General features: G+C 39.8%; 1 protein-coding gene across 1 annotated transcript in view; it reads right to left on the bottom strand.

Moving 5' to 3' along the window:
• The window catches only part of LOC135466759 (DNA-dependent protein kinase catalytic subunit-like), an 84,754-nt gene that overhangs the window by 63,317 nt on the left and 7,931 nt on the right, over positions 1–13,506 (bottom strand). The window contains exons 9-27 of the mRNA XM_064744429.1: positions 13,304–13,396; positions 12,792–12,851; positions 12,484–12,579; positions 12,082–12,164; positions 11,553–11,637; positions 10,620–10,788; positions 9,095–9,261; positions 7,455–7,589; positions 6,040–6,188; positions 5,638–5,721; positions 5,269–5,344; positions 4,528–4,635; positions 4,147–4,266; positions 3,451–3,607; positions 2,787–3,089; positions 2,126–2,337; positions 1,600–1,707; positions 1,201–1,299; positions 766–893 (exon numbers count right to left, since the gene is read on the bottom strand). Coding sequence (XP_064600499.1) covers positions 766–893; positions 1,201–1,299; positions 1,600–1,707; positions 2,126–2,337; positions 2,787–3,089; positions 3,451–3,607; positions 4,147–4,266; positions 4,528–4,635; positions 5,269–5,344; positions 5,638–5,721; positions 6,040–6,188; positions 7,455–7,589; positions 9,095–9,261; positions 10,620–10,788; positions 11,553–11,637; positions 12,082–12,164; positions 12,484–12,579; positions 12,792–12,851; positions 13,304–13,396 — 2,432 coding nt within the window. The remainder of the gene's footprint in view (positions 1–765; positions 894–1,200; positions 1,300–1,599; positions 1,708–2,125; positions 2,338–2,786; positions 3,090–3,450; positions 3,608–4,146; positions 4,267–4,527; positions 4,636–5,268; positions 5,345–5,637; positions 5,722–6,039; positions 6,189–7,454; positions 7,590–9,094; positions 9,262–10,619; positions 10,789–11,552; positions 11,638–12,081; positions 12,165–12,483; positions 12,580–12,791; positions 12,852–13,303; positions 13,397–13,506) is intronic.

Genomic DNA, 13,506 nt, shown 5'->3' with positions numbered 1-13,506 from the left:
GCAGCACACACCGGTACATAACAAACTGATTATTACAGTTCTACAGAATGGGTAGAGCATTACAGCACAGACTGGTACATAACAAACTGATTATTACAGTTCTACAGAATGGGTGGAGCATTACAGCACAGACTGGTACATAACACACTGATTATTACAGTTCTACAGAATGGGTAGAGCATTACAACACACACCGGTACATAACACACTGATTATTACAGTTCTACAGAATGGGTAGAGCATTACAGCAGACACCGGTACATAACACACTGATTATTACAGTTCTACAGAATGGGTAGAGCATTACAGCACACACCAGTACATAACACACTGATTACTACAGTTCTACAGAATGGGTAGAGCATTACAGCACACACCAGTACATAACACACTGATTATTACAGTTCTACAGAATGGGTAGAGCATTACAACACACACCGGTACATAACACACTGATTATTACAGTTCTACAGAATGGGTAGAGCATTACAGCACAGACTGGTACATAACACACTGATTATTACAGTTCTGCAGAATGGGTGGAGCATTACAGCACACACCAGTACATAACACATGAAAATGCATGTCAACCATTCACACTGGCCAACCATACAAAAAGTCCTTATTTTAACATGTACGTTACCATGCTTATCAGATTTGAAGACAGTGTTTGTGCTTTTTCTCTTTGAAAAAGTCAGACCTCATGTACATCCAGTATGCACCTGTCTAAATCATGTCTCAGTTTACCACTGACATCAGACTCACCTGAAGATGGTGTAGATGTTGTTAAATGCCAGGGCTGCACCTAGTCTCTTAAAGGCGCTGGGGTGAAGGGCAAAACTGTATAGCCGTTTCAACACTGACTTGGCATTGATGGGACTTTTCTCTTGTTGCTGTCAAGAACAACACATGTATGTAAGGTAAAGCTAATGATAGACACATACATAAGAATACAGTAAAATTAGAATCCATAAAAGTCAATACTTATGACATCTAGAAGACCGTCAACAGACAAAAGAGATCACTTCTTCAACACTACTCAAGTCAGAAAGTACCACATAAACACTATTCTTAATCCATTTGTATGTGAAAAACTGAAAAGTTGAAGTGCATTTCCAAGTGCACCCGAGTGTTTATCGCACCATGAATGTACTATCTTCAAGTTACAATTGCAACAATATAACAGTACTGTATATGTACCTTTTTGGATGTTTGCTTGATAGACCACTTAAGAAACTCTTTCAGACATTTTGCGCTGAAATCTCGCAGTCCTGTGTCCTTTGCCTGCACTATTCCATCCTAGAGCAATAATACATGTATATATATATATATATATATATATATATTACAATAATTACATACATGTAAACCACACAACATTTCCATACAATGTGTAGAAACATTATTGCAAACATTGCCATGTAGAAATATACTAGCTGGGCCAGGCTATGATTAGAAATGGAATCATCAAAGTTATGTAACAGATGCATACAAATTTCAGTTACCGCTTGCTGGTTTGGGGCATCTCTGCCATTGGGTTACTATCTACTTGCTAGTAGTAGGCCCATCTATTGAACAAAAAATGAAGTAAATACGAACATAGATGGTATCCAGAAGAGCCATGGTTTCTGCACTCTCTGCCTTTTTGTTATTTGTGAACCAATGGATGAGCTGCACGGTCAAAGGTTCAAACAGTTGCTGGGCAACCTAAAACAGGAAAGACGGTGAGAAGGATAACATATTACCCATCAAGAGGATTTCATATTCATGTTCAAAATAATTCTGACAACAGCAGACAAAAAGTATGACTTGACTACAGCATTACAAAGATTTAAAGGAGGAAAAGCTGTGGAATGTGCATCTCAGAGGGTCCTTCAAAAGAAAATGAATTTTCAGGATGTAGAACAATAAAATCCAGTGCGAAAAGATAAAATTTCATTTTGGGATTCTATCTGATATTTTCCCAATAAAATTTTTCAGTGGCACATTTAATTTATATCCTGTGGAGAACATTGACAAGGCATATCTGAAACCTTGAAACAGTGAACATTTGCAAGCAATGCTGATACTCAACTATCATAAAACACAAGTAGAACTACTGTGATACAACTTCCATAATACACACCCTTTCAACATCACATGCCAGCTGAAGGATGACAGGGAAGAGACGGCGGTAAATCCTGTCCATCCGGAACTTCTGGGTTGTCTCTCCTGGCCGCTGGGCTCCCCTGCCCAGGGTGTAGAGGACAAGGGAATGGAGGAGTTCACAAGCGAATACTTTTGTCTGGCGATCGCTGGAGGATGTGGCTAACTCCACAATGAGTGGCAGGAATGGGTCTGTAAACAGACAGACATGCAACACAGAAATAACAAACAGTCATGCATTGGATGACAATATGATGTGAAATGGTGAACCAAACTCTCACTGTAGACAGAACATGTATGTGTAAATCTAAGCAAGCTTTCAACAATAGATGGAATAATTTGATCTGATAAATACCTAGCGTCACAGTAAATAATTTAATTCATGACACAGTTGTAATAACTGATCAACTTAACAAATAGATTTATGCAATACGTAACTTCCTTCTGATGTATACACGCAAACATACGTGTAATTTGAGCAGAATATAATGGTGAAACAGGTTTATGGACACCATGTCTTCATTTGTCTGAACAATGATTATGTGCTTTGCAGGCACTGATTGAAGCACAATACAATTTTAAACATACAATGAACTGGTGTCAGTCTAAAGAATACAAAGAGGCATAAAATTTACACTTACCAAAGTGTATGGAGGGTTTCATGTCAATGAATGGCATGGAGAACTTGAGGTGTAACTGTGTATCCCAGGCTAGGGCTTTCCTGGCAATGATCTCCTCTGTGTGGAACAGCAGGTTGTGATTGAGCTCACCCCCCAAGCTGCCCAGGTACCTCACGATTCGCTGTTTGACCACACTCAGTCCAGTCTCTGAACTTTGACCTCTCTCATCTCGGGTTTCACGCACCAAGCGGACAGGTAGCTTTTTTCCTTTACCTTTCTTCTTTGTGACTGTCATAACTGAACTATCAGCAACCAAATCTGCACCTGTGTATAAAACACTTGATAAAACACATGTATGTTATGTGCAGAATGCTAGAATGATTCCCCATATGCTAGAATGATTCCCCATATGCTACAGATCAGGGATTCTAGAAAAATCTGGAGAGGAACATCAGATTTCTCGTCTTCTTGACATACTAATTTTTAATGCAATTACTGTTTATCAATATTTTCTCTCTCCTATTTTTTCCACCCTTTCTTCCAGTCCTGGTTTCAATTCCTGCAATTTCTCCCCACATTTTAATACTCCTCATAGTGGAGGTTTCTACTGTCAAGTTTAAGCGGATGCAATGATCAGCCTTACTTCCATACTCCTCACACTGAAGCATCGTCCACTTCAACCTACCTTGATCACCTGTTTTCAGGTAACTGTCCAGGTATGGTAAAATGTCCTTATAATGGGGCTTTAGGATATGACTGGGAAGCTGATAGGACCAGTACTCCAGAGCATCCAAACCCAATGAGGCAAGGGGCAGGTAGCTCAGGCCAAGTGTAAAGGCAGTCTGAAATACATGTAGGTGTAATGTAAGTGGAATCTACATGTACCTCCAGAGTGGAGGTAATTTCCATTTAGTCTAGTGGTAGAAGCATGGACTTGAAATCAACAACTGAACAAGAGCTATTATACAAGCAAATACTGGGGAAAAGAGTTTTATGAGGAAGACAAAACTGACTATATTAAAAAAAAAACACTACATGTACATTCAGAATCAATGAACAATAATTCATAAAGGTAACACTAATAGGCTGTCATCCAGAGTAACATGACCTAGCTGATATACCTCATACTACTTTACTTGTGTCTTACCTGTAGGGCAGGTATGATGTCCAGTATCTGGGTGATGACAATTTCCTGCTTGGAGAGTGTAAACCCTTAGATAGAAAGGGACACCTGTACATATAGAGGCAAAGCATTATGACTTACCTGTATTGCAGGTATGATGTCCAGTATCTGGGTGATGACAATTTCCTGCTTAGAGGGTGTAAACCCCTAGATAGAAAGGGACACCTGTACATATAGAGACTAAGCATTATGACTTACCTGTATTGCAGGTATGATGTCCAGTATCTGGGTGATGACAATTTCCTTAGGTAAAGCCAGGATGAAACTCAAACAAGCAGCCAGTAAATCATCTCGGAACTGCTTCATGCGCACCAAAACCTACAATGTACATCCGAGAAGGATAAAACACACACTTCTGCGAAACTTTTTCTGAATCTACTTTGATCACTATGAGTTACATGCATATTCACTCATACTGAGAGATGGAAAACTTTGTAAAATTATTCACCTATTTATAAAAAAAAAGTCACTAACTAAAATGAAGTTTAAAAATCCATGTCTCCCTTTATTGTAAATACGTGTGGATATAAAAGTACTACATATAACTCATATGATAACTGGAGTATATTAGCTCTTTACCTCCTTGGCAAATTTACTGAAGAGCAAGAAGCATGTTTTGGTCTGAGTGTTGGTCTGTGCAGGATCCTGATCTACCTCCATCGTACTACTGTCAGACTCACTGGATCCCTGAGTAACAGCATCACATTATCACAGGACATCACACAAGTGTACATAATACACGTAAATGCATCACTACATAAATATGAAGTAGCCACCCTGGTTTCCTCTATCCATAAAACCGACTGCCATCTCATTCATGGAAAAATTTTGAGTTTGTCATTAAAATAATAATCAAATAAATACATCAATCCAGAGATAAGCATGTGTATGAAAGCAAAGAAATTCATCCATGTTTGGACATAAATGTTAGAGACAACCGCCTGACTGGATAAAACAACATCAAGCTTGTTGTAGAGCTTGCTGTCAGGGCTTTTATCTATCTTGTGCAATTGCACACCATACACAAGGTGCTTTGGAAATAAGACTTACTCGTTTGTCTTATTTCTTTATTTATTTGTTTCATTTGGATGGTGTTTTAGGCTTTACTACAGGATATTTCACTTATGCAACAGCAGCCAGCATTATGGTTGGGGGGAAGCCAGGCAGATCCTGGGGGGAACCCACAACCATCTGCTAGTTGATTTGCAATCTGCTGGTTGATTGGCCATATGCCATGCAGTTTAGATTCATATTCCATAAAATTATCGAACAAATAAATACGAACAGAAACGTGCACTGATACTGGTGAGATTGACATACCTTGAACAGATCCAGTTTGGTGGATATTTTCATGCACATGGCTAGCAATTTATAAAATCCACTGACCAAAGGAAGCCTGGGATAGAAACAAAATAATATTCATCCATTTCAAGGTCATCGCTAAGTAAGAGTAACACACCACATGTACGAGGAAAGGATAGTTATCTTGCTATCATGAGTCCTACATTTACAAGCATACATTAAATGCAACCGATATTTAGTAGAAAAGATGTCATGCTATATCTCAAATCAGGATCACTGTCAATCCTCTGAAAATTTAAAATGATAAAAAACAATCTCTTTCTAAAAACTTCCATATCCAGTATTCTGGAGTGGAGTCATCCTTTTCAGATCCAGGAACTAACTTACTTGGTTGACTGCAGGATAATGGCATAACCAAATGGGAACACCCACTTCTTAAAACAGGAGTAATGCTTTCCGGGAAAGAGATCCCTGAAAATGTGAAATTACCATTACAAACTGAGGCGACTCACTGTCAACATCTGGATCCATCAGACTGCAAATGGCCATGGTAGCTATTTGGCGGTCAAATGGAAGTCAAAAAAACAAGCTCAAACTACTGCACAAATCTGAACTCAGGGTGCAGGAAATCTTTAACAGACAATCCACACAGCCATATCCAACAGAGACACACAATGGATGCAGAGAACATTCAAATACAGTAAACAAAATTTTAATGGCAGCCATCTTGGAATACATAGATGTATAGAAAACTATAGTATGCCTCCTATGACTAGAACAGCACAATACCTGGAGAATTCCACAAGGTTGATAAAGAGCTGGAAGTCTTTAGGTTTGTTGGCATGTATACCAGAGAGAGGGTCAGCTGTGGTCAGTTCAGCTGTGGGCTGGTCAGCTTCACTGGTCATCCCAGACTCTTCACTCAAGCCTGCCTCTGGCTAAAAATACATCACACATTGGCAAAGTCATGGATTGTTTACCAGATGGTAGTAACCTGAAGGTTTTTATGAATTTGATTACAGTTTTAGGCTTAACCATGTCCATGAGCAGTATGTACATATAATATCACATGTTAACATAGCATTATAACAAGGTCAGGTACACAGGTACATGTAGTATAAGATATTATTACTCCCCATGGGGTAATTCTCGGTTTCCACTGGTTGAGAGATGGTCACATGATACTCTGCACAACACGATGTACAACAATCACGGACGCCAAGGAATGCAATGTCACATTCACGTGGGTTTATTCCACAGCAGTTATCTCCCTGAGAGCTCTTTGGTGTCTGCTTGTTCATAAAGTAAACAGCCTGATGGTGGCTATAGATCCCTTAATGACATACAAATTTGGCAATTTAAAGTACAACTCGAAAAGGTACTGTTTTTTTTGGTATAATAAAACATATGGTGCATGCTATGGGTGGGACATCAGGAACTGTCAGTTCTGGACAATTTATGCTCGACTCAAGCTTTGTCATCGCTGAATATCACTTCTCTGAAGCTGACAATTCCAGATGTCCCAACCTACAGCACACACCATATGTATTATGTTTCCTCATTATGAAATGTCCCACCCCACAGCATGCACTATCTGTATTGTTTCCTCACTTAAGAAATGTCCCACCCCAAAGCATGCACTTTCTGTATTGTTTCCTCATATATGAAATGTCCCAACCCACAGTATGAAATGTCCCACCCCACAGCATGCACTATCTGTATTGTTTCCTCATTTATGAAACGTCCCACCCCACAATATGAAATGTCCCACCCCAAAGCATGCACTATCTGTATTGTTTCCTCATTTATGAAATGTCCCACCCCACAATATGAAATGTCCCATCCCAAAGCATGCACAATCTGTATTGTTTCCTCATTTATGAAATGTCCCACCCCACAGTATGAAATGTCCCACCCCACAGCATGCACTATCTGTATTGTTTCCTCATTTATGAAATGTCCCACCCCACAGTATGAAATGTCCCACCCCACAGCACGCACTCTCTGTATCATGTTTTCTCATTATGAAATACAACAACTACTTGATAAATTTTTTGTACATGTATTTTGAGCTCTATTTTCTCTATTGTAAATATTACAAAATAATTTAAAATTTCAAACTTAAGTTCCTTATCACTGGGTATACATACAGACAAACGTACAGACAAACCAATGAGAAGTTAGAGTTTAAGAGTCTATTATACCTGTTCGCCATGCTGAGCAGAAGAGGACAAGTCCAGTTTATTGAGCATCTTTAACACTGACATAACCAGCTCATCGTGCAGGCCTTCAGCCAACGTGGTCCTTTCCTCAATCCCTATTCCAGACTTGGCCAAATCCTATGGCCAAAAACAGGTGTTAGATCAAACAAGAAGACGAGATGAGAGAATGACACCAGGCTCTGGACTTGCTATAACCATGTCTCACGATAAAATAATAATAATAAGTTGGCCTTGTAGGAGTTGCATGAAGACGTACGTGGGAAGGTCTACCAGCAACCTGCGGATGGGCGTGGGTTTCTCTCTGGCTCTGCCCGGTTTCCGCCCACCATAATGATGGCCACCGTCGTATAAGTGTAATACTTGAGTATGGCATAAAACACCAATCAAATAAATAAATAAATAAAACATGATTCAAGAAGTTTACAAATACAAAGAGATTATCATGACAGTGCATGATCCGTGATGATGTATCAACATCGAGCTCGGCTGATACCACAGCCCGACCTCAGATAACGAGATGTTGATACATAGAGATTATCATGACAGTGCGTGATCCGTGATGATGTATCAACATCGAGCTCGGCTGATACCACAGCCCGACCTCAGATAACGAGATGTTGATACATAGAGATTATCATGACAGTGTGTGATCCGTGATGATGTATCAACATCGAGCTCGGCTGATACCACAGCCCGACCTCAGATAACGAGATGCTGATAAATAGAGATTATCATGACAGTGCGTGATCCGTGATGATGTATCACCATCGAGCTCGGCTGATACCACAGCCCGACCTCAGATAACGAGATGTTGATACATAGAGATTATCATGACAGTGTGTGATCCGTGATGATGTATCAACATCGAGCTCGGCTGATACCACAGCCCGACCTCAGATAACGAGATGCTGATAAATAGAGATTATCATGACAGTGTGTGATCCGTGATGATGTATCAACATCGAGCTCGGCTGATACCACAGCCCGACCTCAGATAACGAGATGCTGATAAATAGAGATTATCATGACAGTGTGTGATCCGTGATGATGTATCAACATCGAGCTCGGCTGATACCACAGCCCGACCTCAGATAACGAGATGCTGATAAATAGAGATTATCATGACAGTGCGTGATCCGTGATGATGTATCAACATCGAGCTCGGCTGATACCACAGCCCGACCTCAGATAACGAGATGTTGATACAGAGATTATCATGACAGTGCGTGATCCGTGATGATGTATCAACATCGAGCTCGGCTGATACCACAGCCCGACCTCAGATAACGAGATGTTGATACATAGAGATTATCATGACAGTGTGTGATCCGTGATGATGTATCAACATCGAGCTCGGCTGATACCACAGCCCGACCTCAGATAACGAGATGTTCACACATCTTCGTGGAACACACACAGTCTTGATGATCATGTAGTAATTATCCTACACATGTAGTAATTATCCTACACATGTAGTAATTATCCTACACATCCTGCAAATATCAGCCTCTGGTAGAATTAATTCCACATGAGCCAAAAAACATGCATATGACATTACATAATTATGAAACCAAACATGATAAAGAGCAATCAAGTTCCATTACACGTCTCGTGATGCAGACCTTACTACTTGGGCAATCCAACATGGCTGACCACAGGCTGAGATAGTCCTTGTAAGAGATCTGTCTGACCACTCTGTCTCCTTCAGGCAATTCACCGGTCAGCTGGTCAGTCTGGCTAGTGTCCAGCGCCACGGGGTGGGAGCACATGCGAATAACTCCTTGGTACACTGAACAGGTAAAACATACTTAAGACACACAATCACTGGTCAGCAACTAATGCATTTTCATATATACAGGAGATCAGACTTAGCTGTGACATAATGTTGTTTTCGACTTGCTCTCAGCCCCTAAAGGAATGATCCATGTTATAATGCAAGATAAGATGTTAAAAAATTGATTGGCCAGTCTGTGTTCAACAATAGGATATATAAAATTGGCCAGACTGGCCCATGTCATAAAGATACAATGTTAGATAGAAAATCTGACTGAATAAGAATCTGACCGATTCGTAATCATAACAAAGTTTTGTCAATGATTTCTAATCAGAAATAAAATATTACTATTCTTTGATTTAGTTATTTAACTGGTGGTTTATGCCCTACTTAAGGAAATTTTATTTTAATACATGAATATAGCCAGCATTATGGTGGGAGGAAACCAGGCAGAGCTCAGGGGACTCTGCAGTTTGTTGGCAGACTTTCCCACATGTGGCCGGAGAGGATGTCAGCATGAGCTGGAGAGGACCTCCCGTCGAAAGCATTGAGTCACTATGCTGTCCTAGCACACTATCCACTGGGCCACAGAGGCCACTGTTTTCACTATTCATAGTTTAATTTATTTATTTCATTGGTGTTTTACTCCGTACTCAAGAATATTTCACTCATACGATGGCTGCCAGCATTATGGTGGGAGGAAACCAGGCAAAGCCAGTTGGAGATCTTCATAGTTTTGCAGAGATGCCATAGCTCCTCTGAGCCAATCATCAACAAACTCTTTAGTCATGTGACTAGTGGTGAAAACAAACCAAAACTTAACCCAGGCAAGATAGGCCTTGAATATTTATTTACTTATTTATTTGATTGGTGTTTTACGCCGTACTCAAGAATATTTCACTTATACGACAGCGGCCAGCACTATGGTGGGTGGATATTGGGAAAAGCCCGGGGGAAACTCCACAGTAGACCTTCCCACATACAGCCGGAGAGGAAGCCAGCATGAGCTGGAACTCACAGCGACCATAGTGGTGAGAGGCTAGTGGGTCTTTATGCTGCGCTAGCATTCTAACCAACTGTTCCACGGAGGTCCCCCTAGGCCTTGAATAAGACTTTAGCATGAATAATGAAAAATATAGCTTTTTAGGTATGAATTTTTTTCTGGAAAATTAACCAGAATATGGCTAACCTTCAAATATGATAGTTTCACCGTCTTGTGGTCCTTTAAACTTTAGAATTCAGCAAAACTCAGCATTTCTCTCATATAGCTCCATGTTATTTATCACCTCCTGGTCCTTTCGAGAAACCCAGATGCTCATAGCTATGAATTATTTCAATCCAACAAAATTTACTTTTAACATTTTTAACATTACCTGTGCCTGCTAAGAGCTGACTGTAAGTAGCTCCTTTAGGCTGAACAGCCAGCAGAACCCTGAGAATTGACAAACTACAGAGGAACTGTATCTTGCGGTGCACATTAGGGTAATTCTCTATCATCAGCACCAAGAGCCTTTCCAGAGAACTTACAAATGTCTCGGAGATCTGCAAGGCAAAAAATCGTGAATTAATGAAGTGATGATTTATTGTCGTTTTGGTCTGTAATATTCAAGCTCTGTAGATGTATATTTGGGTCTTCAACATCAAATTAACATTTCTGTAGGTAATAGATATGATGAACCAGGCATAATCTGGTCACACCCTACTCATAGTGCCTCAGTGTTTAAAGATAAGAGGGGATGTGTATCATCTTCAGTCTGTCTGTAATAGCATTCAGGGCACAGTTGTTTAAAGTGAGTGAGTGAGTGCTTGGGGTTTAACGTCGTACTCAACAATTTTTCAGTCATATGATGACGAAGGAATCATTAGGGTGCATGTACGTGTAATGTGCCTCCTTGTTGCAGGACAGATTTCCACCGCTCTTTTATTTAGTGCTGCTTCACTGAGAAGATTTACCGAAGGCAAGTAAGACGCCCCGCCCGAGCCATTATACCGATACGGGTCAACCACTCGTTGCACTATCCCCTTCATGCTGAACGCCAAGCGAGGAAGTTACAACTTCCTCTTTTAAAGTCTTAGGTGTGACTCGATCAAGGATGGATCCTGGATCTACCGGTCCCGAAGCGGACACTCTACCAACTGTGCTATCCGGGCCGATACAGTTGTTTAAAAGTGTATTAGAGGTTAAGCCCCGTATTGATTCTAGACTAAAGTCTCATTAGCTTTGTATTAAGCCAAGACAGGTTTCAGAATTTAAGCCTGACCCCTGATGGAAAAAGTTAATTCATGAATCATTCTTCATGTCTCACCTCATCCACTTCCTTAACTATGTTAGCTAAGGCATCCAGGTAACTTGGTAAGCTGACCAGTTTGTCATCTAGGCCATCTGTGTTGCTGCAGTAATGTCATAAGTACAGAACAATCAAAAAACAACCTTGATTGTGTTACAGATCTACAAACATATGTGCACCAAATGTAAGGTGAGAATGAGACACCTACATGTGCTTTCTTTACTTGTTTATAACATCATTTCTATTGATCGTATTACTATTGTGGCTTGATGTCAACTTTAATAAATGCCGCCTCACAGAAAAGCCCTGCCAAGACACCAAACATGACGAAGTATACCAATACCTTGATCTTCAGGTCTCACCATATATTGAGTGCAAACCAAAGAAGGTAACAAGATTGTAAATACACATACTTTACTGAGGCAGACACTCTACTAAATCACACTGCCACTGGCTACATTCTACTTCAAGAACAACCCACAGCAGCACTGGTTAAAACAGTCAAGTGTACATATTACCTCTAGGTATATGAGCAGCCTCTATATACCTGATAAACTGTTGTTCACTCTTCTGAATCATCTCACTGAACATGTACTGTACATCAGCAGAGGTGAGGAACAATTTGCAGGGCTAAAGTGAAAGTAAAACAATGACAAAACCTTCATTATTCAAACATCCTAGCACTCTGGTATGCTACCGCACATGTACAATCTTCTAAAAACATTCATATGTCTAACATACATCTTTGTTTGGTTATCTGCTGTACCAATCGTTTTTAACTTTTGTACCGAAAGAGCTAGTAGATTAAGGAAACAAAGTAAGATAACTATTTACAGAAAACGGGGCCCTAGAAATGTATGCTAATATGTTATTCAATCGTATTTGATATTTGTCTCTGACTGGTGTAGCCAGCTAAACATGTCAGACAGTGAGTCACAATCACACTTACTGCTGCCAACAAACCATAACCTTTGATGGCCAGAGAAATCTGCTTGGAGCTTGCAGATGTGTCATCCATCACAGTGCGGAACTTTTTGATGAAAAACTACAAACAGAATGATCATTTGTCAGTCCAATTTTCTGAATAGCAGCTGGAAATTCATTCATGGTAGGATAATTAAAATGTACAGTATTTTATGTCAGTGAATACAGTCAGGCACCAAAACTGTTTTTGCCAAGCAATACATTGGACAATTTATTCTAAAGCAAGCTGTAAAGTATGGCATTCCTGTCATATATGTATTTGTGCAAACTAACCTTAAATATGGCTCCTTCCTTAGTGCCTTCCTTAGCCCGCTGAGTCAGCATTTCTGAAATCTTGAATATATAACTACAATAAGGACAAGGGTTAACCTTCTGTCAATACAGCATTTTGAGGTAAAAAACATTTTAGGCCATTTCTGCTGAGATTAATTTACCCATCATCTGTCTCGTCATGTACTGAGACCAAAATGATACCTACATGAATAATCAGCTCCTCAATTTTCCCCTTTGTTTATCTACTCTAAATACCTTTTCTGAATTTTTTTTCAGATGCCCATAGTAACATAATCCAAAATAGATGACTATAACATTTTTGACAGGTTACCTGATACAGAAGGACTTTCTTTTTCTTTTTTTAATTCAAGCAATATGATTTTGAACTTGAAACTCCCCTACTTAGCTCACTGGAACATTATAACATAACTGTGCCCAGGATGAAAAGCATTTATTTCTGCTAAGGTACTGTTATACATGAGTACTTTAATCAAAGTTCTCATAATAGTTACCTGTGAGAGGAAAGACTCCATGGCCATGCTTCCCAGGTGAGACATATCCCTGTTGTGATGATGGCTCCAGAAGTGGAACTTTTCATACATTCCCTTAAACATCAATCACAGGTACAACGTAGAGTCAATACTGTCAACATTTCAGAAAACTACAAAACTATTTATGACCTCCTTTCCTTATCTCCTTTCTATTCAAACACAAG

This window comes from Liolophura sinensis, chromosome 1 (assembly GCF_032854445.1).
Source record: "Liolophura sinensis isolate JHLJ2023 chromosome 1, CUHK_Ljap_v2, whole genome shotgun sequence".
Classification (NCBI taxonomy): domain Eukaryota; kingdom Metazoa; phylum Mollusca; class Polyplacophora; order Chitonida; family Chitonidae; genus Liolophura; species Liolophura sinensis.
The sequence above is the reverse complement of the archived record's forward strand: the minus strand, read 5'-3'. Positions and strand labels throughout refer to the sequence as shown.